This window comes from Asterias rubens, chromosome 13 (assembly GCF_902459465.1).
Source record: "Asterias rubens chromosome 13, eAstRub1.3, whole genome shotgun sequence".
NCBI lineage: Eukaryota > Metazoa > Echinodermata > Asteroidea > Forcipulatida > Asteriidae > Asterias > Asterias rubens.
Genome location: NC_047074.1, coordinates 5310595 through 5337939, shown reverse-complemented (window position 1 = coordinate 5337939; position 27345 = coordinate 5310595). Strand labels below are relative to the sequence as shown.

The 27345-nt window shown below is 38.4% G+C and overlaps 1 protein-coding gene across 1 annotated transcript; it reads left to right on the top strand.

The window, feature by feature from the left end:
* Window positions 1-16457: 16457 nt before the first annotated feature.
* On the top strand, window positions 16458-22757 carry LOC117298650 (atrial natriuretic peptide receptor 3-like). The gene is made up of 5 exons (XM_033781967.1): window positions 16458-17145; window positions 18160-18461; window positions 21081-21216; window positions 21686-21913; window positions 22675-22757. Exons 1-5 carry the CDS (start codon window positions 16458-16460, stop codon window positions 22755-22757), a joined length of 1437 nt encoding a protein of 478 aa, XP_033637858.1.
* The last annotated feature ends 4588 nt before the right edge of the window (window positions 22758-27345 follow it).

Sequence of the window (27345 nt, the reverse complement as noted above, 5' to 3'; positions counted from 1 at the left end):
TTATAATAATTATTATTGATAATATTAATATTAAGTCTTATTAACCGATGGTCATCCCTAAAATGAAGATTTTTAATTTGGCCATTCTTAAAAAGGCATCAAGAAACTGTTAAAATGGTACAAAATACGATAAAAAAAATACAAGAAGGCACTGACAAGTTTGATAAAATTGCAAGGAGAAACATCGTAGTTTAAAAAACAACACAGCCTTGATGGAAAGACATGGCACATTATTTAAAAACATTCAAATTAAAAATTACTCTATCTGTAAATTCCTGTGAATAGCAAGAATAGGTTCATAAGCATCATCTGCTATAGGAATATAGACCTATGGTGATTCCTCATTTTCTCAAGAACACGTCACTGAAAGTGGAAGTGTCTCAGGTTCGACAGGTCGAAGGACTTCATCGTTGAGTCCTCATGGCCAGGAATTAATAAAATGTTCCATCATAAATACACGTAGGCGTGAATGTGCAGTGAATCGGATGACTGGAGGCCTTATAGTGCCAAGTATTAATGTTTAATGACAAGCTGTGAATTTTCTCTTGATTAAGGAAGTCTAGTTTTACACATAACTGAAGATAACAATCGGCTTCGGTGTTCACCTGTAAATGTGAGGTTATGGTTGCCAAATTGTAATCTAAAAACTTGACGCTTAAACGGATGGTACACTACCTTTGGAAGAACATTTCCTTGTGATGCTGAATATTCAAGACAAGCTGTGGACCGGAACTCTCTTAACGATTGCATCTTCGTGAAAACGGTGACGATTTGGAGCAGATGGTAATCTGTAAAGTCAAGACGTGCACGAGAGATTGCCATTTCTATGCAAGCTGGTTGGCCTCCGTACGCGCGGGTAATCACCTCATGATTAGAAACCTTTTTAAGTGTCAAAGACCAGTATTACCACTTGGTATATCCCAACAGGTGCATACAACATCAAAGCTGTGATCATTTTGGCTCAATTGGTCATCGAAGTTGCGAGAAAATGATGAAAGCAAAAACACTTTTGTTGCACAACAAAGGCTTTCAGATGCCCGCCGAAAATTAATGTAGTACGAAGTTACCCCTTTCCCGAAAGCTACGTTACTTCAGAGTGAGTCCTTTCTCATAATGTTTTATACTATGTTTTATACTATCAACAGCTCTCCGTTGCTCGTAACCAAAGTATTTTGTTTATGATAATAAATATATTTTGAGTAATTACCAAACGTGGCCAGAGCCTTAAACGAGCTTTGATGCTTCTTACGAGCATGTCTTCAGCAATCATCAGTTTCCAATAAATGGATTGCACAAAGCGTCATCGACACCAATAAACAATGGGAAAAGAAGCTCACACTTAGCTCTCAGCCACTGTTATCCTTGAATGCGTTCACAATTCATCAAAGATGGTCGTCAATGACGTCATGTACAATCCATCTATTGAAAACACGTGCTCGCTGCCTCCAGGTTTTCTTCAAAATTTATAATCCCAAAACGGTGCTATATTTAGATGTGTGTAACGTCAATTGAAATGGAACTGATTTAAAGGGATGTATGCTCGATTGGTCACTACATTGGTCACATCTTGAAAAATATATAAAATAGCTTAAGGGCAACAACAAGTAAATTTTGGTGCAGTATTTAATCTTGCTTTTAGTGGACAGACGGCACATTTCTTGCGAACGGTGAATATGTTTCAGTTTAAACTTAAACACGCTTAACTGGGATTTGATGCAAGTTTATTAAATGGATTAACACAGTCAAGTTGTGCACCTGTTTCATGACCTCTCCTATTGCCACAATCAATGTACATTTAGCGCGAACTTCTTCACCTTGAGTTAATATGCGGTTAGATCAAAGACAAAAGTCAGGCCCTATGTGTATCATGTATTTGACAATGTCTTCAGTGCAGAAGAATCGTTAGGCAGAGACAACATGATCAAGGGGCTGGTTGGGTGTTGAACCGCAACGGATTAGTCGGAGTTTGATGTATTTTTGAACAATCTTATTGGGCTGGTTAAATAAAAGTAAACCATTGATTTTTACAACAATTCGTTGGCGTAATCCTTTACCAAAATAGATACAACTATTGTGAAAATTCGTATCAAAAGGTATTTTTTCTTAGATAACGCCAACAATTCGGGGCGAATAATCCGTAGTTGAAACACCTAACCTGAGAGGCGTTACTGTGAGTAACGTTTTTCAGATTCAAACTTGCTCCTGTTATACTTGTAACCAAGTAAGTTTGTATTGCCATTAATTTAAAGGCCGTGGACACTATTGGTAATCTTCAAAGACTAGCCTTCACAGTTGGTGTATCTCAACATATGCATAAAATAACAAACCTGTGAAAATTTGAGCTCAATTGGTCGTCGAAGTTGCGAGATAATAATGAAAGAAAAAACACCCTTGTCACACGAAGTTGTGTGCTTTCCGATGCTTGATTTCGAGACCTCAAATTCTAAACCTGATGTCTCGAAATCAAATTCGTGGAAAATTACTTCTTTCTCGAAAACGACCTCACTTCAGAGGGAACCGTTTCTCACAATGTTTTATTCCATCAACCTCTTACCACTACTCGTTACCAAGTAACATTTTATGCTAATAATTATTTTGAGTAGCTACCAATAGTGGCCACTGCCTTAAAGAGTGATTACCAAACGTATACCTTCCATGCACAAAAAAAGTAGCTGAGCACTACACAATTTCGCATAATACCGGAAAAGGGTACCAGCCGAAGTGCCTTGTCACATGTACTATATGTGACTGAAATTCTGCTTATTTTTTGCTAAGCAGGGTGTCTAATCTCTTTGAGCATAGTGTTGGTTCTAAGAAGAACCAGTGGTTTGACAACTTGACGTCTCGATCAGTATGCTCTGTTCGTCTTCAAGAGGTCCTAAAATACTGATCGAAACGTCCAGTTATCAACCACCAGTTTTACTCAGACCCACTCAAACAGACTTATGCACATGGTGTCACTGCAAACCTCACCCGATTGAACTCCCACCATGCAAAGTTTCAAATCCCACTTTGAACGTTTCTAAGCAATATTTTCTGCTTAAAGACACTGGACACAATTGGTATGTGTCAAAGACTAGTCTGCTCAGTTGGTGTATCTCAACATATGCATAAAATAACTAACCTGTGAAAATTTGAGCTCAATCGGTCGTCGAAGTTGCGAGATAATAATGAAAGAAAAAACACCCTTGTCACACGAAGTTGTGTGCTTTCAGCAGCTCTGAGGTCTCGAAATCACATTCGTGGAAAATGACTTCTTCTAAAAAACTACGATAATTCAGAGGGAGCCGTTTCTCACAATTTGTTCATACTATCAACAGCTCCCATCTACTCGTTACCAGGTTAGGTTTTATGCTAATAATTATTTTGAGTAATTACCAATAGTGTCCACTGCCTTTATAAGCAACTCTATAAAATTGGGGCCAAAAAGTATGCCAAAATATTTACCATGACCCGTTTACTCAGTGCGTTTTTATGGACGCAATTAGAGACATTACAGTAAAAAGGAAGACAAATATAGAAGGTCCGGGGGAGTTTATAAGTGAAAACCTCGACCCGATTTCTCATTTTAAGTGTGGGTTTGTCAAGTCAATCCGCTGAATGCAGGTCAAAAATTAGGTCATTGCAAAAATATTTACCCACTTTATGCAAAAAAATAAATTCTACAAAATAATATAGTGTGTGCAAGTCCTCAACATGTGCGCAAGTTCTCAACATAGAAACATGTAAGTGGGACATAACTGCACTCGGGTGGAAACCTTCCTATATTTTCTGGAAAATCCTACCTCGAGTTAGGACGATTATTAAAACTAACGTTCTAGCATAGGTTCAATGCGTCCTAACGTCTATGGCTACGGAACTTAACTTGTACTTCGTCCTAAGATATGTATCCCACCCAAGTTTTGAGAGTTTGGTGAAATCGAGGGCAGGTGTTAAAAAAATCAACATGGGTTTTGGCCATTACTATGTTATTGTATGAGTCGTTTCGTCTTATTAGAGGCAATATATGAACCGATTTGTACAAAGCCTATATAAAAGTTAACGTTAACATTCCGTCTTAAAAGATGATAGCATGTTTTTTTAATGTCGCCAAAAATCTGGAGTGCTTATGTTCGTGCAGCAAGAATTTCATTCGTAACAAAAAATGGATTATCAATTCGGAATTAGATAATTCAATCTGAGATTGAAATGTTGTTGAACCCTTCTCTCTAAAACCACATTCATTCGAATGGAATTGTTTATATTGTAGAAGGTTGTTTATTCATCATTGGTGATGTTGCTTCCAAGGGTAGGATCTTTAAGTCCATTTGGGAGACGTTTAAGTGGCACTTACTGGCGTACGACCTCATTGTCTTAGAATGACAACCCATTATAGATGAAGGTCTGAAGATGTACATAAGAATTCATGAGGACCGCAACTACTTTAACTTCTTGGAGATGTAGGCTTAGTAAAACATCATTGAGGAATTACAAATACAATGCCACCACCTCTCAGTGGCGTGTACTAAGTGGTGGGGGGCATATGCCAAATTGATGGCCGTGCCCCCTGGGTGCCCCCGCCCCCTCCTCCCAATTGAAATCTGGATCTTGACTTCCAAGTTTCCAAGAGTAAAACGGTTGCAGTTTATCGCTTTAATGTAATAATTAAATGTTTTTAAAAACTATTTGTTTTCTTCATTTACGCATGGGTAGGTATACACATTCAAACCGGGGACCTATAACAAAATAGGACAGTAGAGTCCACGGAGGTCCACAGCTGGAAAACGTGGATAAAACCAACGGAAGCTGTTGCAAAAAAATGTTAGTATAAAATTATACAAAACAGCTAGGGGCAAACATGAGGTTACTGGTGAAGGCGTATACATGCTTTTGTGTAATTGTTTGACACTCACGCCAGGATATCTTATAAAAAGCAGTAAATTACACTAAAAGGGCGTTGAAGGGGGAGTGACGAAAACTTGGCCAGGGGTGCCCCAATAAAGAAACTGTTCCCCTTGTAGCCCCTAAAACGTTGTCTTATAGTTAAGGCGCTGCCATCTCGACATGCAAAAGGGGATCATACCGCTCATCTACAAATTAACTTCAAATTTAAAATTTTAAATTTAATTTTTTTAAATGTATGTCAATGTATGATTTATGAAATGTATGATTTGGTATAAGCACTATGGACACTATTGCAACTTACTCAAAATAGGTGTTAGCAAAAACAATGACTTGGTAGTGAGCAATGGAGAGCTTTTGGTAGTATAAAACATTGTGAGAAGTGGCTCCCTCTGAAGTAACGTAGTAATTTTTTATTAAAATAGTTGAATTGAATTCGACACCTCATCTGAAGTCAAAATCAAATCAAACCGAAATCAAGCATCAGAAAGCACACAACTTGGACGACAAGGGTGTTTTTCTGCCATTATTCTTCTCTCGCAACTTCAACGACCAATTGAGTTCAAACATTCACAGGTTTGTGTTGCTATACGCATAATGATGAGATAGTGAAAAGACTGGTCTTTGACAATTACCTTAGGTGTACAGTGCCTTTAACTCTACCCTCTTTGAGAAACTTGCATATTGTGTTCAGGTTATGGATGAAAACGACTAGGAATGTTTACTTCTCATAAACACTACATTTACATCTAATGTTTTACCTCCCACGAGGTTTTTGGAAAAAAAATTATGGTAATTTTTCATTTTCATACTTTGTTTATTTAATCGATCACAAATCTTTGCTGTACGGGAAGAAGGCACTTTGTACTGTACGGGAAGAAGGCACTTTATTCACCTGAAAAAATCACACGTGACTTGACATTGAATTATTAAGTTCCTAAGTTTTTAAAGCTCATGTAATGATATAATAATTTGGTTATTTTATAATGATTGAGTGAAAATAAACTAAACTACGAACTATGAACTTAATCTTACAAAACCAAATCCATGACCCTATACCGTAACCGGCTCGACTTTTTGTTCATTGTTCTTTTCTTCATTCAAACTACTTGATGAGATTTGTTTTTGGGGGAAAAGTCAAAGCCAGTTCCGACTATTATACTACTACAAATTAGTCAGAGAGTCGAATAGAAAAACGCAATCTCATAGCTATTAATAACTTTTCGAAATGATATTCCATATAATCTGTAAGTGTATTGTACGAACAGCGCCACACTCGCCTTCATTCATTTGAATTGGTTTTGGTGAAGAAGTGGGGGAAATTGCAATTTGTTCATGCTTCATTTTTAACGGTTTTGTATGGTGGGATTTTGTTATGAATTAGTACAGTAATGCAATCAGAAATCCTTGAAATTACACAATAATATATATAGACCGATGGTTCAAGCTATAGAAAAAGGGTATCTGGGGGGAGGGACAGTAACTGAAGCTAAAGTTGAATGCTTAATACGTCACAAAATGACATCCTTAGTTACTATGTAATAATCCCCCAGAGAAGATTGCTGCTCGATTTTTTCATTTTCTTAATTGGGAAGAGAATATTGCTTTCTTCACTCGATCAGGCAAATAATATAAATGCGCTGTGCTCTTATTGTGTAAATGTCTGATGCAGAAAAAGTAGCAACTCGAAGTCACATCTACAAATGGCATTCATACAAAGAAACAAAACAATATCGTAGTATTAACAAAGTCATTGTCAAGCCCATAGCACGGATTGCTTCCTCATTACGATTGCAAGAAAACCGCCAAGGCCTGTGACGTAAATTTAGCAGTGATTAAGGTTCTTTAGTTTGCTTGATAGAGAGTGGACTGTTGTGTGATTAGGTTTCGGTCTCGCTCGTTTTAGTAATTAATACAGCTCATCAACTCCTGTCAGACAAGGTTGTTTGAGAACGTCTTATCTATTGAAGACGAAACTCGCTTCTTTCGGTCAAATTTGACATGTGAGCCATTCGTAATTACGTTACTAATTGGACAGCATGAATATACCATTGAATGACGGCAAGTCAATGTGCACAATCGCCACAATTGGGGTTTTGCATTTTGAATTATTTATTAAGGCACTGGACACGTTTGGTAACTATTTTTTTTTTTTTTTTTTTTTTTTTTATATTTTGTATATATCTTTTTTTGAAAAGGGTAGTTTCTCGTACTTCACGACACAAGCCTTTCTGAGGCCCATTTAGGGCCATTTCATACTAACGTTGCCATGTTTCTTTGCTGTATATCATCACAAAACGCGCTGTGATCTCGATAAAATCGTCATCAACATCGTCATTTAGGCTATGTCCATTCAGTGTAGAATGTAGCACCCCCACCCTACCCCTCATGTCGACGCCATTCGTGTCTATATCTTGCAGTTCTAGTCCATGGTGTTCCTGCATTATGCCATCTCTCAATCTTCTTCTATGTCTACCTCTTTTCCTTTTCCCTGTCATTGGTTCCCAGTCCATTATTCCTGTTGCCCGTCTGTTTTCATGTCTTCGGGAAGTATTCATGAAGTGGCGGTTTTTAAAACATTGTTGTATTAAGGATGTTTGTATGGGACCTAGAATCTAGGTCGATTTTATGACCCGGGAATGATGTTCTAAAGTGTAAGGCACTTCAATTTAATGTTCTAAAAGGACATATAGTTCAAACACAATTTCAAAGCCAACAAATTTGTACCACAACAATACAAGATTATCCTTTATCTGAAACATGGCAATTCAAATGGAGATTTATTTAACTCCGCTCGGATACAGCCGATTGAATATGTTGTAGCTGTTTGTTGACTGCTGCTAAGCTACGTGACCTTCGAAGTCTGCTGAATCTGGGGCAAAAATGCATTAAAAAGAGCCTTGGGCGTTATATTATAACAATCGTTAGAAAAGAGGACAAACAAAGAAATAAACCTCGTCAACGGCTTTGAACGGATACCCATTTATCAGAGCTATGTCAAAGTTGCACTGAGCTTCACTTGTGGCTTTGGAATTAACAGCTGTTGGGCCGGTATAGGAAGTACAGCTTTGAATATAATGGCGTGGTATATTTAAGGTTTTTTAGAAATGAGGATGTACATTTTTGGAACATTAACAGGCTTCCTTTTGGTGTACCGTTCGTCGTTGCAAATTTCGTCATCTTCGTATGGTAACAGTTGGTCTCTCTGCTTTTGACAAGCAATACTGGAGACGAAAAAGAGACGTACGGGTGAACATAACAACAACAACATTGCTGGTAAACATGTTCTTGTGAAACAAATCAAAGATGCCTGAATGGAACTTTTCATCCGTTTTTTAAAGGCACTTTGACACTATTGGTAACAACTCAAAGTAATTATTAACATAAAAAACTTACTTGGTACAAAGCAATGGAGAGCTGATGAAAGTATAACACATTGAACGAAATGGCTCACTTTTAAGTAAAGTAGTTTTTGGTGAAAGAGGTAATTTGTTTGCTTCACTTATTCTCTTGCAACTTCGACAACCAATTGAGCCCAAATTTTTCGTTTTACGTTTTATAGTTTTCTTGAAAAATGGGTAAAACAACGTCACCAAAAGAAAATTCGATCAGTGTTTTTACGCGACTTCCCAGAAAACATTGCTCTGTGATGTTCACCTTTTTTCTTCTTAAAAACTCGACGGCTAATGAAGCTGAAACTTCTACAAATAAATTATATTACATTACATCTTCATTCACAGCGGGTAGGGGTTCATGTCATTGACAACTTGATCTACAAAAGGTATGAACACTTTTTAACATGTAGTAGACGTCTCCTAGTATGTATAACTACTATGACTGCGCAATATCAATGTTGATATTATTGTTATTATTACTTAGAACACTCAATTGTACTTTTAATTCTGAAATTCGAAGCAATTGTTGGGAGCTGAAAAACATTCCGTTTTACTGACATATAAATATGGGCTTAAAAAAACATGGCGGCGCCCATTTCCGGCTACTTGACGTCACCTGCAGTGGTCAGTAACAGCCAAAATAGACTCGTGCAAGTCCTAACATCAATACACTACAACAAGCAAACAGGCTCGTTTTACCGACTGTCGGTGTTTGTTAAATGTTCTCTCGCATGAAAAAAAACGAACACACTCCACATTTTAAAATAATACCAGGAAACATAATTTGTAAAATCTAGGTTTTCCCGGCCAATTTCAGCAAAAAAATCATTCAAATTCATTAACATGCAATCAAATTCACGCATTTTCTCATAATCCTCTTAAACTAGGGTGTCTTTTTAGCTCTTAAAGCATTCAATTTTGTTTTTCGTGCACACATGAATGCATTTTTCTCGTTCAGATTCGCTTCAGTCATTCAATTTCATTTATACAAGTATTCAAGACTACACTCTGACCATTCATAAGTTGAATTTCTACTACCTATTAACAATTGATGCATTCCAATTAGGACTTACCGAAGCGAACATGATTTTGCTGCTAGTTTGAGTTTTCTTTTTCCTTTATGTCCAACGAATTTCAACTTCTTTGCATTCAAATTAAAGATGAGTCATGGCTTTACGAGTAAACTGGAAGTTAAAGCTCATTTACAAACACACATGCTGTCCTTTGAAAGAGGTGTTTCCATGTACTTTTCATTATATAGGTTTTCTCGGTAAATTTCGGAAAATGAGCAGCCAATTTAACCACCAGCCTATTCTATTTCGCACGAAATCGAATGCTACTAAAAAAGGGTCATTCAATTTCATTTTAAGACTAGTAAAATTTACTTTTACGTCATTCGATTTAACAAAATAACCATTCAATTTAACAATTCATCGAAGCTGCAGACAAATTCGCAGGAGTTATTTTTATGCGTGTGTTTAGTCATTTAATTTCATTTTGAGGCAGTCAATTCTGATATTTGTGCAGTCTTAAAAACGCTAGATTAACTTGTTGTTTCTGTACATGAATGTTAAATGCATGCGGTTAATTTGTTGGCACTCTTGAACATAATATGCCGATATGTCTGGCACGCCAACAGATGGTTGGTGAATATTCACAAAAAACAACAACTGGAAAAACACAACAAAATTAAATAAAACAAACAATAAAAAAATAAAACATTCAAAGGTCTCCCGAAAAAATAAAGAAGAAAACAACCCTTATGGGGCCCAAGGTAAAGTCTACTGGAAACATAAAATAAAGAAAATAAGCTTCGCTCGATTTAAAAGTGAAGGTACGAAACGGGGGGGGGGGGGGTCACAAACGAACAAACCAACAAACAAAAATGTCATAGCCTTCGTTTTTTGCAAAAAAACCAAAAACCTGCACACCGTGTTTAAATTGTCAGCGCGAAAAGTAAAGCTAGCTTTGTTTACTATGCAAACCTGTCCAGATGCAGTTTAATTGCCAGTACTTCCTTTCGGTTAAATGCACATCCTATGTCCCTATAGATCCTATATAAAGGATGATCAGATAGAATTTCAATACTAAGTTGACTATTAGTAAAGCCCTACGTACTCGTACTCCGGTGAGATGTAATTGGACTTGGCGTTCGTATAATGGTTGGTGTATTATTTTCTCTCGTTTTCAAATGGTACTTAATAGGAGCACGCACACACCCAGGAAGCCTGCAACCGTGGACCTCCTGTTGTCCCTCTTTCCGAACCTTGGACTCTTATAATTGAATGTCTTTCTTTGTTATTGTTTCCCGGTTTGAATGCGTATACCTGCTCACACAAACTGTGGGTGCGTTCATTTAGCTTCCCTGGGTCGGCCCCGGTGTGTGGAACAAAAACCCGCCACATACCGGGGTCGACCCAGGGAAGCTAAACGAACGCACCCAATAACAAACGGATAATTTCCTCACATGGGTTTGGGAAGGTTCACAATCCGAAGTTAGGGCTTTTTAATTGTGCCATTTCGCCTGTCACTTGCACATGGCGTTGTCATGTTTAGACCTAGCCCTGGTAGGACGTCAGTGCCAGCGCCACTGATAAGGAGTCCAACATAATCAAACACCGTAGTATGGAAGGTGAGGGGTTTGCTTTGTTGCTCACAAAATTGCTATAGGAAATTGGACGAACCCTCAGTCCTCCATGGGTCTACCAAGTTCGGACGCAGGCCAAATGGAAATCATCATGAGGAATGCAACATTGGATGTTTGCAGCAGATCGACCAGTTCTGGGTCGGCTAGATCTTTCCTTGTTCAGATTCAAACTTGTCCCAGTAGCCTGGTACTTCCTAACATTTTTGTAAACCGTTACTCGTGGCACGTTTGGGTGTCCTGGAAGCACCGCAGAGACACTGTTATTACAATGGTACTCTGATACCAAAAAAGGATCTCTGTTGTTGTGTGTACTGTGGACGAACCATGTTGTACTCAATTCAGTGCATAATGTTGAAATGTACAGAGATGACTATCAGTTTTATTTTAAAGCTTGACATTCTGTCATGTCACATCATGACAAATTCGCGAGCAGCAAAGCACATACCCCACCTTCCCCACTATACGGTGTTTGACTCGGTTGAAACCCTTTCACTTTTGTGCGCAAGCCAATTAAAATCTGAAAAACAAAAGTAATTAGCTATATTGTTCACTCATGCGGCACATCTGATGATTGATTTGGTAAAAATTAAAAGAATACTGCGTTTCAAATTAAGAATTCGGTCATTCAATTTCGTTTTGAGGCATTCAAGTTCCTAACAAACTCATTCTTTTTCATGGCAAACAATCATCATTCAATTTAGCAAAGCTGGTTCGACTAGAGATTTTGTTGATTTAATCATTTTCAATTTCGTTAAGAGGCAATCAATTTCGCGAGGATTCAAATAAGTACGACTAAAGAAATACGAATAAACAGATGAACTGTATAAAAATTACGTCGAAAGAGGTAGTTGTGCAATGCCACGTGTCTTGATGAAAACCTTATCAGTTTTTGTTTGTATTTCTGTCGTATAAGTATGATGTTTACATTGTTACTGAGCAAAACCGGATTAAAAATATAGCATTTAGTTGGTCACATAGAAACCAAATGCGAATCTATTATACTTATAGAATTGTCCATAGCCTGTTCATGTACTGTTATAATTTCAACTGGGGAACTAATCATCACCAACATAATGTTCGTTTTGATTAAAACATTGAAATAACTCGTTCATTTAGTTATTATTGTCAAACATGTGAGAACCTACAAGAAATTCATAAGTTAAATCAACCCCCCCCCCCCCCGTAAAAACATAATTAAAATTACGATCGGCAACATGCATGCATGATAAAGGTAAACAACCCGTAGGGCCTATATGGTGCTTAAAGCCATTATACACTTTAGGTAAACAGTGTTGTCCAAGTCCCACACTTCGTGTATCACAAATTATATATAAAATAACAAACCTGTGAAAGTTTAGGCTCAATCGGTCATCGGAGTCGGAAGAAAATAACGGGAAAACCCACTCTTGTTTCCGCACGTTACGCCGTGTCATGACATGTGTTTAAAATAAATCCGTAATTCTCGCTATCGAGAATTGATATTGTTTTAATATTGTTAAGAAAAGCATTTCATGGACTAATATTTCAAGAGAAGTCTTTCACCATTACCTTCTGTAAACCCTGTAAATTGTATGTAAATCTGTGAACTTTTTTTTCTGTACCGAAAGTGTATAATGGCTTTAAAGGGACTTGTTGCCTTCGTATTGTGTGCTTTTGATAGACATTATAAAGTAGAATATAATGATTCACCTGAAATAATAAGTAATGTTGATCATTTCTAGTGGGCAATGTCTGTCAATGATGACACTCCTGTCGCAAAAAAAACAACAAGATCACACAATATGAATGTGCCAATTCATTGATATTGTTTTGTGTTTTTTGACAGTGTCCGCTATCTTGTAGAAACAATTTTTTGAATCGAAAAAGGGGCAGGTTGTATTTTCCGCTGGTTGTATGTCAAAAGATGGTAGTTTATGTTTTTGTTGATTTTACTCACTTATTACAGCACACAGTAGGTGTTTTGTGCATCATTAAAAGGGAGGGAATCAATTTCAAACATCCCTTCATTCATCCATCCCTCATCCCGTCATTCATCATCATTCATTCATTCATTCATTTAATAGTTATTTATTTTCCATGTCGATAATGATTATTAAGCGTACAGTTTAAAACAAATAACAATGAGTGTATTAATGAAAGAGGGATGCCACATTATTTTAAAGGCACTGGATACTATTGGTAATTACTCAAAATAATTATTACCATAAAACCTTACTTGGTAACAAGTAATGGGGAGAGGTTGATATAAAACATTGTGAGAAACGGCTCCCTCTGAAGTGACGTAGTTTTCGAGAAGGAAGTAATTTTCCACGAATTTGATTTCGAGACCTCAAGTTTAGAATTTGAGGTCTCGAAATCAAGTATCTGAAAGCACATAACTTCGTGTGACAAGGGTGTTTTTTTCTTTCATAGTTATTTCTTAACTCCGACGACCAATCGAGCTCAAATTTTGCTATTTTATGCATATGTTGAGATACACGAAGTCATGACATGTGTTTAAAATAAATCCGTAATTCTCGCTAACGAGAATTTATATTGTTTTACCGTTTTCTCAAAAAGTAAAGCATTTCATGGACTAATATTTTAATGTCTTTCACCATGACCTTCTGTAAACCCTGTAAATTATTTGTAAATCTGTGAACTTTTTTTTTCTGTACCGAAAGGGTCCAATGGCTTTAACAGCAACACAATATATAGACATTTCAAAGATAATATCTAGTGAAATTTACGTGCTAGGAAAAAAGTTAGGCGTATATGATTTTGTGCGTTTCCCTGAGACAGACAAGGACTCTGACCCGACAAGAAAGGGGGAAAAGAAAAAAAACCGAAACCAAACAATGAAACATCAACATTTCGAGAAATTTGGAAGACACCTTTGACGCATATCGGTGTACGGGTTAAAGAAACACGTTGCCTTGGATCGGACGAGTTGGTCTTTGAAAAGCGTTTGTAACCGTTTTTTATAAAATGCATATGGGTAGACAGATGTTGTAAAAGTAGAATACAATGATCCACACAAACATGCCTCGAAATTGCACGGTTTTCCTTTTACCTCGTCGACTCTGCAAATTCCTACTCACGAAACAAGCTTCTCAGTCTCCGTTATGCTCCATCCACACGTGCTACAACTCTGCTGCCTTCCTATTACAGAACCTTGGCCTTTTTGTAAATCCCAGCACTGTTTACCGACCTACACATCGTGGTAAAAAAGCTGGTCGCCGTAGAACTGTTCATAAACCCCCTGTACCCGAAGTTACACTCCCTTCTGTTCCAGTACCAGTGACTACAGCCAAATCTCAACTCAGCCCTTGTGTTCTAAACACACAGTCCATCTGTAACAAGTGTGACGATTTTGCTGATTTTGTTCTGCAAAAAGATCTGGACCTTGTTGCCGTTTCAGAAACCTGGCTGAGACCAGACGACAACTTAACATGTCGTCAGTGTACCCCTGCTGGCTACTACTTTCATCACATCCCAAGACCTTACAAGACTGGTGGAGGAGTTGCAATACTGTACAGATCTACTTTATCTGTCTCTGTGAAAAGTAATGACGTCCAGTACACAACTTTTGAATCTCTTCATGCTGAAGTTTCCGGAAACTCTAAATCTGTTCGCCTTGTCATTGTATACAGACCTGAAAGGGATTCAAACGGCCAACATGTGACTTTCTCAAGGGAGTTTGAGAATTTGATTTTGGAATATCTGCTTCATCCATCAGAAATCATCATCACCGGCGACTTTAACATTCATGTTGATGACGTCCACAACACCAACGCAAACCAGTTTAAGCATCTACTTCAAGCTTTTGGTCTTAGCCAGCATATCAAGGAGCCGACTCATCCTGTTCTATCACCCCCATTCTGAAACAACTACACTGGCTCCCTATCTCTCAACGAATCATCTTCAAGCTGATGCTCATTGTCCACAAAGCTCTAAATGGCAAGGCTCCCCACTATATTTCTGAACTGCTTCAAGTTTACACTCCGTCAAGGAATCTTCGATCAAGTTCCATGCTTCTCCTCATTGAACCCAAGTCTCGACACTCACGGGTGACAGGTCTTTTTCTTCAGCCGCGCCACGCATCTGGAACTCTCTACCACTTAATCTTCGATCTTGTCTTTGTACCGCAAAATTCAAGTCTCTTCTCAAAACTTATCTTATGTCACAGGTTTTCAATGACTAATTTTGTTGTGTCTGTTTTTCTTTGTGTTGTGTTTTGTTTTTGTTTTGTTTTTGGTTTTACTGCGCCTTGAACACCCAGCAGGGTGGATATGTGCGCATTACAAGTCTTATTATTATTATTATTATTATTATTATTATTATTATTAACACGGTCGGCCATTTATAGGAGTCCCATAAATGACCGACCGTGTTAGTTCGCACAGTAACCGGAAAACCACGCAATTTCGAGGCAAACTGGTGTGGATCATTGTTTTCTACTTTTAAAACATCTTTCCAACCATATGCAATTTATAAAAAAAACGGTTACAAACGCTTTTTATAGACCAACTCGTCCGATCCAATGCAACATGTTCCTTTAAAGAAATAATATTGTTACCCTCGATGGAAACAAAATGAAATGTTTAGTCTTTCAAACATTAATGTTGATAGTGGTGCACTCGTATAGATTTTGGGGCACTCTTTTAGTTATTTTATACCCGAACATTGTGTATTGCATTAATTGTTTCAAACATTATCAGGGCCCTACCATGGTTTGCCGAACATTTCAAGCTTTTATTCTATTAAAAAAAAAGATTTTGCCCTCAATCTCTCGCAGTTTCATATAGAAAGAATGCAGAACAAATGTTAAAAAATATAATATGCATATACACTAAAATGTTTGTTTTGTTTATTTCCATGGTGCAGGATACTCACGTTGTGTTTGACATGGAAAAGACAAGAACGGAAAACTTAAATCTGAAGGAGATGTATATCTGAAGTTTCAAGGAAAGAAGTGATAGTTTTAGGATGAACAACAGTACAGCACACGCAAAGCTGCATACTACATCAATATCAAGAGTCTAGCGGAATACTACATTGTAGCTTTGAATGAGCAAAGAGCGACTGTGTTTGCGAAGCGAGACTTTGGTTTTAGTGTCGCCTAATTGCCAGTATATCTGTGTGGATTGTTTCTAAGAAGTTGTGATGGATGGTTTCTTTTTTTATAATGGCTGCCGTTCAACGGCATCTGAGGTTGCTTTTGGAGTGGTGGTACCAACAACGTCATACCATGGAGCAACATACATTATACTCAAGTGAACATGAATTATACTCACGTTAATTCCCATTGACAGGACGCCAGTCCACATTGGGTATAACTCAGTTTGAGCAATTGTACTCAACACAATACACACGGTAATTTATGCACGATCTAAACGCATTTGCGACGAGATACTTTCAACGTCTAACATGGTAGTCTTATTGTATGATAGCTAATTGTGAGAGCACTATAAATTGCGAATGTGAATATCGACTTCAAATCAAACTTGCGATTAGATCTTTACATTTTTCGAACATACTTTACAGTAGTAAAAATGAATCTCAAAACCGCAGCACTTTTATCATTGGCAATAACAATACTCGTGAGTGTCTTGAAGTCCAACGGGGACGAGGATATAGTCCTCGGACTTCTGTTACCCTTCAGTGGGGAACGACCTATCGGTAGGTACATCGCCGGTGCGATGACCATAGCTGTAGAGGTCATCAATAACAACGATACGCTCCTACCCGGACGCAATCTGTCCTTCGTTTGGAACGACACGGAATGCGTTGGGAAAGTCGGACTCCACGAGACGGTGGACCTGTTCCTGACGGTTCGGAAACTCCACGGGTTCATCGGTGGCGGTTGCGATGAAGTTTGTGAACCATCAGGATTACTTGCTTCGGCGTGGAACCTCCCTATGGTATCATGGGGTTGCTCTAGTATACACCTCTCAAGCAAAGACACGTACAACACCCTGGCCAGGACTGTTGGTCCGTATAATAAAATGGCGCCATTGTTCTCCAAAGTCATGCAGCATTATGGCTGGACACGAGCGTATATTTTCACATCCAGTGAGAGCGTGTGGCAGACCGCTTCCTTTTCTGTGAAGTTGAACTTGGAGGCAAACGGAATTTCCGTAGCTGGTTTTGTGACATTTAATCCGGGGAACGAAAACATCCACGGAAGGGAAACTTTTTCAAAACTGGAGATCGTGAAGGCGGCTAAAGACTTGTCAAGAAGTAAGCATTTTGAAATAATGTCTGAAAGTCAAAGTTAATGGGATTTGCTTTTTTAAAATGAAAGTTATACGAATCCGGGATCTCACTTGGCGCACGAAGTTTTATGGGGTGGCACCACGTTTATTTTATTTAGTCTACGGTTTCGACCCCCCCCCCCCAAAAAAAATAATAATAATAATAATAATAATAATAATAATAATAAAAACCACAAAAAACCACACAGAAAAAACCACAAAAAACAAGCCCCGCTTTCACCGTGTTACCGAGAGGCTTGGCAGGGGCTTGACCAATCACTTTTTGGGAAAACATAGTTTTAACAAGACTAGGGAGACCAACAAGATAGGGCTATCTAGATAGCCCAGTTGGGCTATCTAGATAGCCCAGTAAGCATGAGATTCGCCTGGTCCCCCGGCGGAGACTATATCACCCCATTATTATGGAGAACTGTGTACAAACTTTTTTATAATTAAGACTGAAACGGAATGATTGAGTTAAGTGTAAATACCAAGGCTAGAGGAGCGAGTTTGTTCAATATTCGGGTGTAAGCTACATATAAATACGTTTATGTTATAGGTTTTCTCGGTCAATTTCGGAAAATGAGCAGCCAATTTAACCATCAAGCTATTCTATTTCGCGCGAAATCGAATGCTACTAAAAAGGGTCATTCGATTTAGTTTGATCATTAGTAAAATTTTACGTTGCGTCATTCGATTTAACAAAACAATAATTCAATACATCAAAACAGCATTCTAATTCGCAGACGCTTCTTGAGGCATGTGTGTCACGAAAAAGAAAGACGATACGCTAAATTGAACAGAGTGATAAAGGAATTAGACTTGACTCAAAACGAAATTGAATGGCCGAATTCTGAATTTGAAACAACTGGAGAGGCAAAACACCTTTAATTCGAACGCATGAAAATGAAATTGACTGCTCATTATGCCGAATTTGACCGAGAAAACCTATATTAAACGTATACTGTGCCCTCTTGATATTAATGTATATTTGTTGCAGTAATGCTTCTCTTCGGCTACGGAGCTGACATCCGGGACCTGATGCTGAACGCGTACGACATCGGTATGACAGAAGGAGGTTACGCTTTCATCTGTGTGGACATACTGGAGGACGCCCACCTGAGTGCTAATACATGGATGGAAGGAGATGGGAGAGACGAAGAAGCTATACGGGCGTTCAATGGTATATTGAATGTCCACATTAAGACGCCAGAGGGCGATCGGTATGATGCCTTCGCAGAGCGGGTGCGTGAGCAGACGGGGATGGAGCCGTTCAACCGACCAATGTTAAAAGATGAAGAGGTAAATGCAATTTACTTACGTTGTCATATTATACCCACACAGTCATCCTTGTTATTTGATTGATGAAACACTCTCGGTTTTAGACTGAAATTAACTTTTTCGATTGAAACTAGGACAAAATTCATTAAACCCAAGTCTCGACACTCATGGGGTGACAGGTCTTTTTTTTCAGTTGCGCCACGCATCTGGAACTCTCTACCACTTAATCTTCGATCTTGTCTTTGTACCGCAAAATTCAAGTCTCTTCTCAAAACTTATCTTATGTCACAGGTTTTCATTGACTAATTTTGTTGTGTCTGTTTTTTTTTGTGTTGTGTTTTGTTTTCTCGGTCAATTTCGGCAAAAGAGCAGCCAATTTAACCACCAAGCCATTCTATTTCGCGCAAAATCGAATGCTACTCAAAAGGGTCGTTCGATTTCGTTGTGGGATAAGTCAAAATGTAATGTTGCGTCATTCGAATTAACAAAATAATCATTCAATTTAACAGTTCATCAAAGCAGCATTCAAATTCGCAGACGCTTCTTGAGGCGTGTGTGTCACGAAAAAGAATGACGCTACGCTAAATTGAACAGAGTGCTTAAGGAATTTGACTCGACCCAAAACGAAATTGAATGGCCGAATTCTGAATTTGAAACGCAGTAACAACTGGAAAAGTAAATCAGCTTTAATTCGAACGCATGCAAATTAAATTGACTGCTCACTTGCCGAATTTGACCGAGAAAACCTATATTATTATTATTACTATAAAATCATTTGCAGTTGTCACTGCTTTACAATCGATTAGAGTGGACTGCAAACTAAAACTTTACGAGAGCACGCGCCCTGGGGCGTGTCATCCATTATTTTGCCATGTATTTACTGCATCGAACCACTGAAGTGTATATTCGATAGGGCGCACGTCCAATACTGAAAAATGTGAGGCATCACAGCATCGTTCTCAAAAAAATCATTCCCCGCCCGTTTGTTACACGAAGTCGTCATCGTTGAAGAAATAGTTTAGTTTTATGAGGTGAACGAATTATTAGCGTATATTTTGTGTTTATCGTGAAAAAAACCTCGAATGACAATGATCTACAGACGTGTGAGTTAAATAAAACAAACATTGAAAGTATGTTGTTCGTGCAGAATACAATGCACTCGGTGAAATGTGGCATTTTATAGTCGATAAAGCATCTCGGTTTAATTTTATTGATGGGACATCATATCTAATATTTGTATAGAATAGCCAAATTCGATTTAGGGGAAGCTCGTATTTAACCAAAGCCGAGTTTTGGCGACCCCAAACGGAAACGTGTTCCAGCATCTGCTCAATCGTTTCCCCGTGTTCGGTTCATTAGTTCAGATGGGGAGACGTCCCACTTGGTTGGGCTCGGCTGGGATTGGTTCGGTCTTACTTGGGCTTACTTGTGGGCTTATTATGATTCGTAAAGGCCGGTTCATACTTCATGCGAGTGCGAATGCGAAGCGAATTTGACGTGAATTTGACGTCACAACCCTCCTTTCGCAGCGATAATCGCAAGTGAGTTGAGCGGAGTGGCCTTGCTGCGAATTTTTCGTTGCGAATTTGTGACGTCAACATTCGTATCGCAATCGCATTCGCAGGAAGTAAGTATGAACCGGGCTTTAGGCTTAGATAGAGATTGTTGTGCTTGTTTGGGCTATACAAGTTGGGCTCGGTTTTTTTATAGCTGTACTGTACACTGGTTGGGCCAATAGTTAGGCTTTGTTGCGCTTACTTGGGCTTGTTGTGATGCGTTTAGGCTGCGCTTAGATAGGGCTTGTTGTACTTGTTTGGCCTATAACAATATTGGGCTCGGTTCGGTTTGGTTGGGTTTAGTTGTACTGGTTGTGACTCGTTTAGGCTTACAGACACTGGACACCTTCGGTAATTGTCATAGACCAGTCTTCTCACTTGATGTACCTTAACATATGCACAAAAATAACAAACCTGTGAAAATTGGAACTTAATTGGTCGTTGAAGTTGCGAGATATTAATGGAAGAGAAAAAAACCTTGTCACACGAAGTTGTGTGCTTTCAGATTCTTGAATTCGAGACCTCAAAATCAAATTCAATTATTTTTTTGTGAGAAATAACTTCTTTCTCGAAAACGACGTTATTGCACAGGGAGCCGTTTATCACAATGTTTTATACTACCAACCTCTCTCTATAGGTCGCTAACAAGTATTTTTTTATGCTAAAAATTATTTTGAGCAATTACCAATAGTATCCAGTGCCGTTAAAAGTTGGAGTTTTGCTTGTTGGGCTTTGGTTAGGCTGTGAAAATGTAAAGCGTTACGGTGGCTCAAAGTGGTTGACTCTTTATATAAACCCTAGACTTGAATCAAGTCCCGTTCTCGTGTGAGAGGTCCCTACATCGCGCCAACTGCACTTCTAGCAAACAAGCCGTATAGCAGTGCGTGCTCGCCGTCAAAACGTGGTCCAGGTTGGGGATTGGGACTTGAGCCAAGTCTAATAAAGTAAAATAAAAAAAAATAAAAAAGGGGGGGGGAGTAACCACTGACCATTGTAGTATTTCTTGACTGAATTTGATTTCAATGAAAATGGTTTTCAGGTTGTGCTGGATTACGTTAAAACGATTTGAAACTTTGGTTGTTAGGTTGATGTCCACGCGGGTACGCTTTACGACGCAGTGGTATTGTATGCCTTGGGTCTTCATGACGTCATATCAGAGGGAGGTGATGAGTATGATGGAGCAGCCATCGGAGTTAAAATGAGAAACCGACAATTTGTAGGTGAGTGTTTAAGTTTTCTTAAATTGTTGATGCACATTGTTTATTTTTAGCTCGATCAGTTATCCCTTTTTGCTTTAATCTTACTGACTTCTCTGCCAAGATCTACAAAATGGCTGCGGTTGTACGTTTTGCCAAGTCCGAATTGGCGGCTAAAGCTACGGCTATGGCTAGATTTCTGCGTCACCATGCGGTTAGGTACTATGACGTCCTTAATAGCAACATCTTTAGCAACAGTCATAGCCGTACATGTAGCCGCCAATTCGGATCCAGCCTTAGTCTCAATGTTATGATTCAGCCGCAACCGCTTAACTATTCCACAACGACCCAAAGGCCTTTTCTAAACCTGGGCTTAGGCCCCGGGTCCAGATTGGACTCCGTCTGTTAGAACCGGTGTTTCCACCTCGAACGGAGGCAGAGCTGCGGATCTTAAGCCCAGGTTTGGAAAACGCTTATACGTATTTATTTTTAGGTATCGATAACTATGTGACGATCGATGACTCTGGAGACCGGGATCCAGACTACGCCCTGCAGGACTTCCACGACTCGAGGTTTGAGGACTTTGTACATTACGATCACATAACCAAGGAGTTGACTTTCACACCGAACTTTCTCCCCACTTGGCCTGGAGGGGAAACCACACCACCGAAAGGAGAACCGGACTGTGGCTGGGATGAGGAGCATTGTCAATCGAATACAGGTAGGAGGCTGATCTCAGTAAACGCATTCCCTATTGAGTAAACCTTTCAACCAAACTGATACCCTGGAAGACAGGAACTGGTCTCACATATCCAATAGGGGACTTCCGGGACGCTTGGTGGCAGCAGATAACCAGGTAAAATTCATTGTTCTCGGTAATGTGCGCATGCTCAGAACTACGTTAACAATGACAATTTACCTGGTAAGTCTTCTGCCACCTATAAGTCTCCTATTGGATACAATGATTTCATTGGATAAACGTGCAGTGACGTAAGCTTTCCATGTCTTATGATTGGTCCGATGTTTGTCAGCTGTTACTCTTGATCTCTGCATGCAGCGTGTGCATATTATGTTGTGTACATATTGCAGTGTTATTTTAATCACCATATGTAGTATGAGTATATGTACGTGTGATTTGACTGCAAATCTCCGTGTTAAATAATACAAGGTCAAAGGTCATTTTGGCAATATCCGGCTACCTTTCAGCTTGTTGAAAGTGATACGGTTTCCGATTTCGGCAGTGGCTGTGGCCAGTGTTACAGGGAAGTCAGACCCCCTGAGATTCTGTCCCCAATATGTAAAGTTAAGATGGTCTAGTGGAGGAGGAGAATTCAAAAGAGGTTGCTACAGATTAGAAGGTTTTACACAGTCCGCCATTTATGGGGGGACACCTCCGGGGACAGAATCTTCTGGCACGCCGAAACGCCATTTTTTTTTATCGACTTATGCCATACTTAATTTTTGATACATTTGTTTTGCCAGAAACCATCATTATTATTATATCCTGCTGTGTCTTTACACTGGCTGTGGCCGGCTCATCTGTCGTGGTGTTTTTTTATCGGTAAGACTTTTGTTTTATTTGCTGAAATGTTAGTTAGTAGAAAAGATTACATCATGGTACAATACTATAACAAGTTTTAACACAAATCATCTTTTATTTTACGCAGTGTCATAGAAGAAGACATGAATGAAAACACTATTTGAAAAAATACATAACCCAGGAGCAGATTTCATAAATAGTGTTATTATGTTATATTATGCAAATTACTGCAACTCTAATTAAAGGCACAATTGGTAACTAATCAAAATAATTGTAAGCATGAAAGCTTACTTGGTAACAAGCAACGGAGAGCTGTTGGTAGTATAAAGCAAAGTGCGAAACGGCTCTCTCTGAGTCTGAGGTAACGTAGTTTTTGAGAAAGAGGCAAAATGGGTGGTTTTCTTTCAATAATCTCATGCAACTTTAACGACTAGCGTCCAAGTGTTCACAAATATGTTATTATGCATATTTTGGGATACAATAAATAAAAAATGTGTTTGACAATTACCAAAGGTGTCCGATTCTCTTAAATGATATGTGTACTTTTTGTTACACAAAACACAATGTTTGAAGATAATGATAGTAGAAAGCGTACCTTAAAATATTAGTTGCTGAGGTGCTGTAGTTTTTTTAGAAATGGGTAAAGCAATATTACAGTCATGAAAATACGTTTATGCTTAAATGAATTTTCGTCTCATGATCACTGATACGAAAATTATTTGCAAGACATTGTTTAAGTAATCTCTCAAAAACTTCAGCACCTCAGCAAGTATTATTTTCAGGGAAGCTTTCTACTATCATTATCTTCAAGCTGTGTAAGTTGAGTGTAAATCTGTAGACATTCTTTTTTTTGTCCTACAAAAAGTACATAGATCCTTTAACCATTTAGCCACTGTACCGCCCAGCCGCATATAGCGATACACTGTATGCGGTACGAGGAAACCTCGCTAGCTTGTGTTTGTAGAAAAAAGGAACACCAAAAGAAAACTCGATAGTCATTAGTAGGTCTACGCATTTGTTAATATATAGTTGTTATAGATCGTTATTAATTCTCCCTTCACAGTTGACTTGTCAAAGCTAATGATGATGAAATAATTTAGCTCTTACGAAAAATAAAACGCTCATTGGTAAACAGGAAACTGTTCATCATTTATGATGATATTGTCGAAAATTAACGCCTTCGCATTTAATCAGTATGAGCATTGAGCCAGACAAAAGCCTTGAAAAGCTATTGTGTTCATTTTATCCGTGCACAAAAATATTCGCCATAAAAATTACCGTAGCCGTTTAACGAGAGGCATTTATTGTTCCCATGAGAACTTGTACAAATATTACCGAAAGGGTAAAAAATTGTGCATACACATTAAGCCATGGCTATCTTTTAAAGTTTGAACTACGATTCCAGTAATTTACTGCAAGAATCTTGAGAAATTGGATTTCAGCAAACTCGGGCGGTGCAGGGACTAAAGGGTTAACGGTAAAGAAGTACCTTTTGATTTTGGAACCGTTTGATTGAAATTTCATTCCAAAAGATGTCCGCGTTTTAGCGATATCGCCGAAAATCCGGAGCGGTTATTATTCAGTTCTTCCTAGTAAAAGTAATTTTGCTTAGAATGGAACTGTTTGGTTCTTCTTCAGGCGATTGAAAAATGAGGCCAGATTACAAGCGATAAACCTTTGGCGAGTCAACTACTACGATATCGTATTTGACACCAAAAAATCATCGTCATTTCATTCGCCAAACATTGGGGTAAGTTGCTTTCTCCAGTTTAAACTTACTTTTTCTCCAATTTAAACTTACTTTTTCTCCAGTTTAAACTTACTTTTTCTCCAGTTTAAACTTACTTTCAAAATTTCTTTAATTTAGTATCCATATCTTGCTTCCAAAAGCGTGTCAACTTCTTCCATTTTAACAGCTTTTTCTCCCTTTAAAAAGCAAAACAGCTCTACTTGATTGGAAACGGCTACTTTTGTAAGATTTTTAAGTTTCGTTATTTTACCGGTCTCGGTAAGTATTTTTAGTTTCAAATATCAAGAAATAAGTAGTCGCATCCCATTAAGGTGATCCCATGGCTGCCCGTTCCGCCCAGTTTGTATTGTATTGTTTGTGTTCAACCCAAAATAAAGTAATATTTTCTTGTGATTATAGTGTCGTTTAACGTGTCCCCTTTCCGTTGAAAAATTTAAGTCACAGTCGTTTAAAGACCATCTCTCGATCAGAAGCGGCACTTTCTCGGGAGGGCGTCAAACTGCGTCATCAAACTGCACAGAGATACAGCGATTTTGCAACTACGGTTTGTACAAGGTAAGCATTGATCGCAGTCGGGATCTAAACCAATTTTTAAATAGCTGCACAAAGACACTGGATAATTATGGGTAATGACTAAAAATAATTGTTAGCATAAAAATTAAGTTTGTGACGAGCAACGGAGAGCTGTTGATAGTAAACAACATTGTGAGAAGATTGAAGATTAAAGATTAAAAATATTTATTGTCATCATATCTTCTACTGAAATTGATGGTATACCAGTTCATTCCGCCGACAAAGCAAGAAACCTTGGTGTGACATTTGACAAATCTTTTGCCATGGATAAGTTTGTCAATTCAAAATGCCGTTCCGCCTCGTTTGCCCTACACAAGATCGGCCAAATTCGCCAGTTCATAAATAAAACAACAGCAGAAAAGCTCAACCATGCTTTTGTGATTTATCATCTCGATTACTGCAATAGTCTCATCTATGGATTGCCCGACTCACAGCTCAGAAAACTCCAACTCATTCAAAACTCTGCGGCTCGTCTCATCACCCGGTTAACCCTCTAGTCCCTGCACCGCCCAAGTTTCTGAAAACCAATTTTTCAAGATTCTTGCAGTAAACAACTGGAATCGTAGTTCAATTTTTAAAAGATAGCTTAATATTTATGCACAATTTTTTACCCTTTCGGTAATGTTTGTATAAAAGTACAAGCTCCCATTGGGAACAATAATCGGCTCTCGAATATTTGTTTGTAAGGATAAAATGGACACAATAGCTTGTCAAGGCTTTTATCTGACTCAATGCTCAAACTAATTAAATGCGAAGGCGTTAGTTTTCGACATTATCATCATTAATGATGAATAAATACAGTTTCCTTTGTGTTTACTAATTGGTATGAGCTAAATTATTTCATCGTCATTAGCTTCGACAAGTCGACTGTGAAAGGAGAATTAATAATGATTTCCAAACAACTGGATGGATTAACAAATGCGTAGACCTACTAATGAATATCGAGTTTTCTTTTGATGTTCTTTTTTTTCTACAAACACAAGCTAGCGAGGTTTCCTCCTACCGCATACAGTGTATCGCTAGGCGGCTAGGGTCTAGTGGGTAAATAGTTAAGAATCAACCCCCGTCATCTCCAGCTCACAAGTTTGCACACTGTTTGATCCCCAAGAATCAGAAAGCAAAAGGCTAAAATAAGTCTTGCGTAAGTTCACAGATTTACAAACAACTTACAGGGTTTACAGAAGGTAGTGGTGAAAGACTTCCATTGAAATATTATTCCATGAAATGCTTTACTTTTTGAGAAAACATTAAAACAATTACCAATTCTCGATATCGAGAATTACGGATTTATTTTAAACACATGTCATGATACGGCGAAACGTGCGGAAACAAGGGTGGGTTTTCCTGTTTTTTCTGAATATCACTTGCCTTTGTACCAGTATGTGCCTAATTCCGGGTCCCGGTGGGCATTATCCATTATTTTGAAGAACAAAAAGCTCATAAATTGGTAAAAGGGAACTTTATCTGGATTTTGACAGAGAATCTGGGTTATACACAGACCCATAATTGGGTCAAGACAACTGGGACCCGGAACCGAAAAAATTCTGATCCAGGAATTATTCTTTTTAGAGTGCACCAATTAACGTTAATCCTTTCCCGTGTGCTTTGGATCCTCAGAAAGCAAACATTTAATGGGTTGTGCAAGTCTCGCATGTTTTCGAACACTGATACCCGAAAGTGGGCGAGTTTGTTTTCTTTACTTGTTAAAGCAATGCTTCGAAAATTGGTTCATTTGTGTATAATTTGTTTACTTTCATCTTGTTGATGTTTCGTTGTTTTTGTTTGTTTCATCAGAGTATTTTTGTAGCGATCAAACAGGTGAACAAGAAGGCCATTACCCTGGAAAGAGACCTTTTGATCGAAATTACAACGGTAAATAGTAGCATTATACTTCTCTAGTTAAAATTTAAACATCTGTCAGGGTTATAGCGTTAGGGTAACGATATCTTAGCAGTCGTGTGCAGTGTGTACACCCGTGCACGTTTCAATTGTTTTTTATCAAAGATGGTGGTCAATGACGTCATTGTGCAATCCAGCTGTAAGTTCATACTATATTGCTATAATTTCTAAAGAAGCTGCATGTGTTACAAAACATGTTACGTCTGCATCCTTTTAAGGGTACCCTTAGAGGGATTGGACTGTATTCTACATTCCAGTCATAGGAAGACTCCAAAAAGTATTAGTTTCAACTGAAACAAATAAGATGGCCCCAGCCAACAATAATATTGGGTGCGTTCGTTTAGCTTCCCTGGGTCGACCCCGGTGTGTGGCGGGGTTTTTGTCCAGGACG

What these genes read in the sequence shown, in the direction of transcription:
- LOC117298650 (XM_033781967.1), top strand. Translation starts at nt 16,458, where the DNA reads ATGAATCTCAAAACCGCAGCACTTTTATCATTGGCAATAACAATACTC. An exon ending in GGCTAAAGACTTGTCAAGAA is followed by an intron (nt 17,146 to 18,159) that starts GTAAGCATTTTG and finishes TATTTGTTGCAG; the next exon opens with TAATGCTTCTCTTCGGCTAC. An exon ending in GAGAAACCGACAATTTGTAG is followed by an intron (nt 21,217 to 21,685) that starts GTGAGTGTTTAA and finishes ATTTATTTTTAG; the next exon opens with GTATCGATAACTATGTGACG.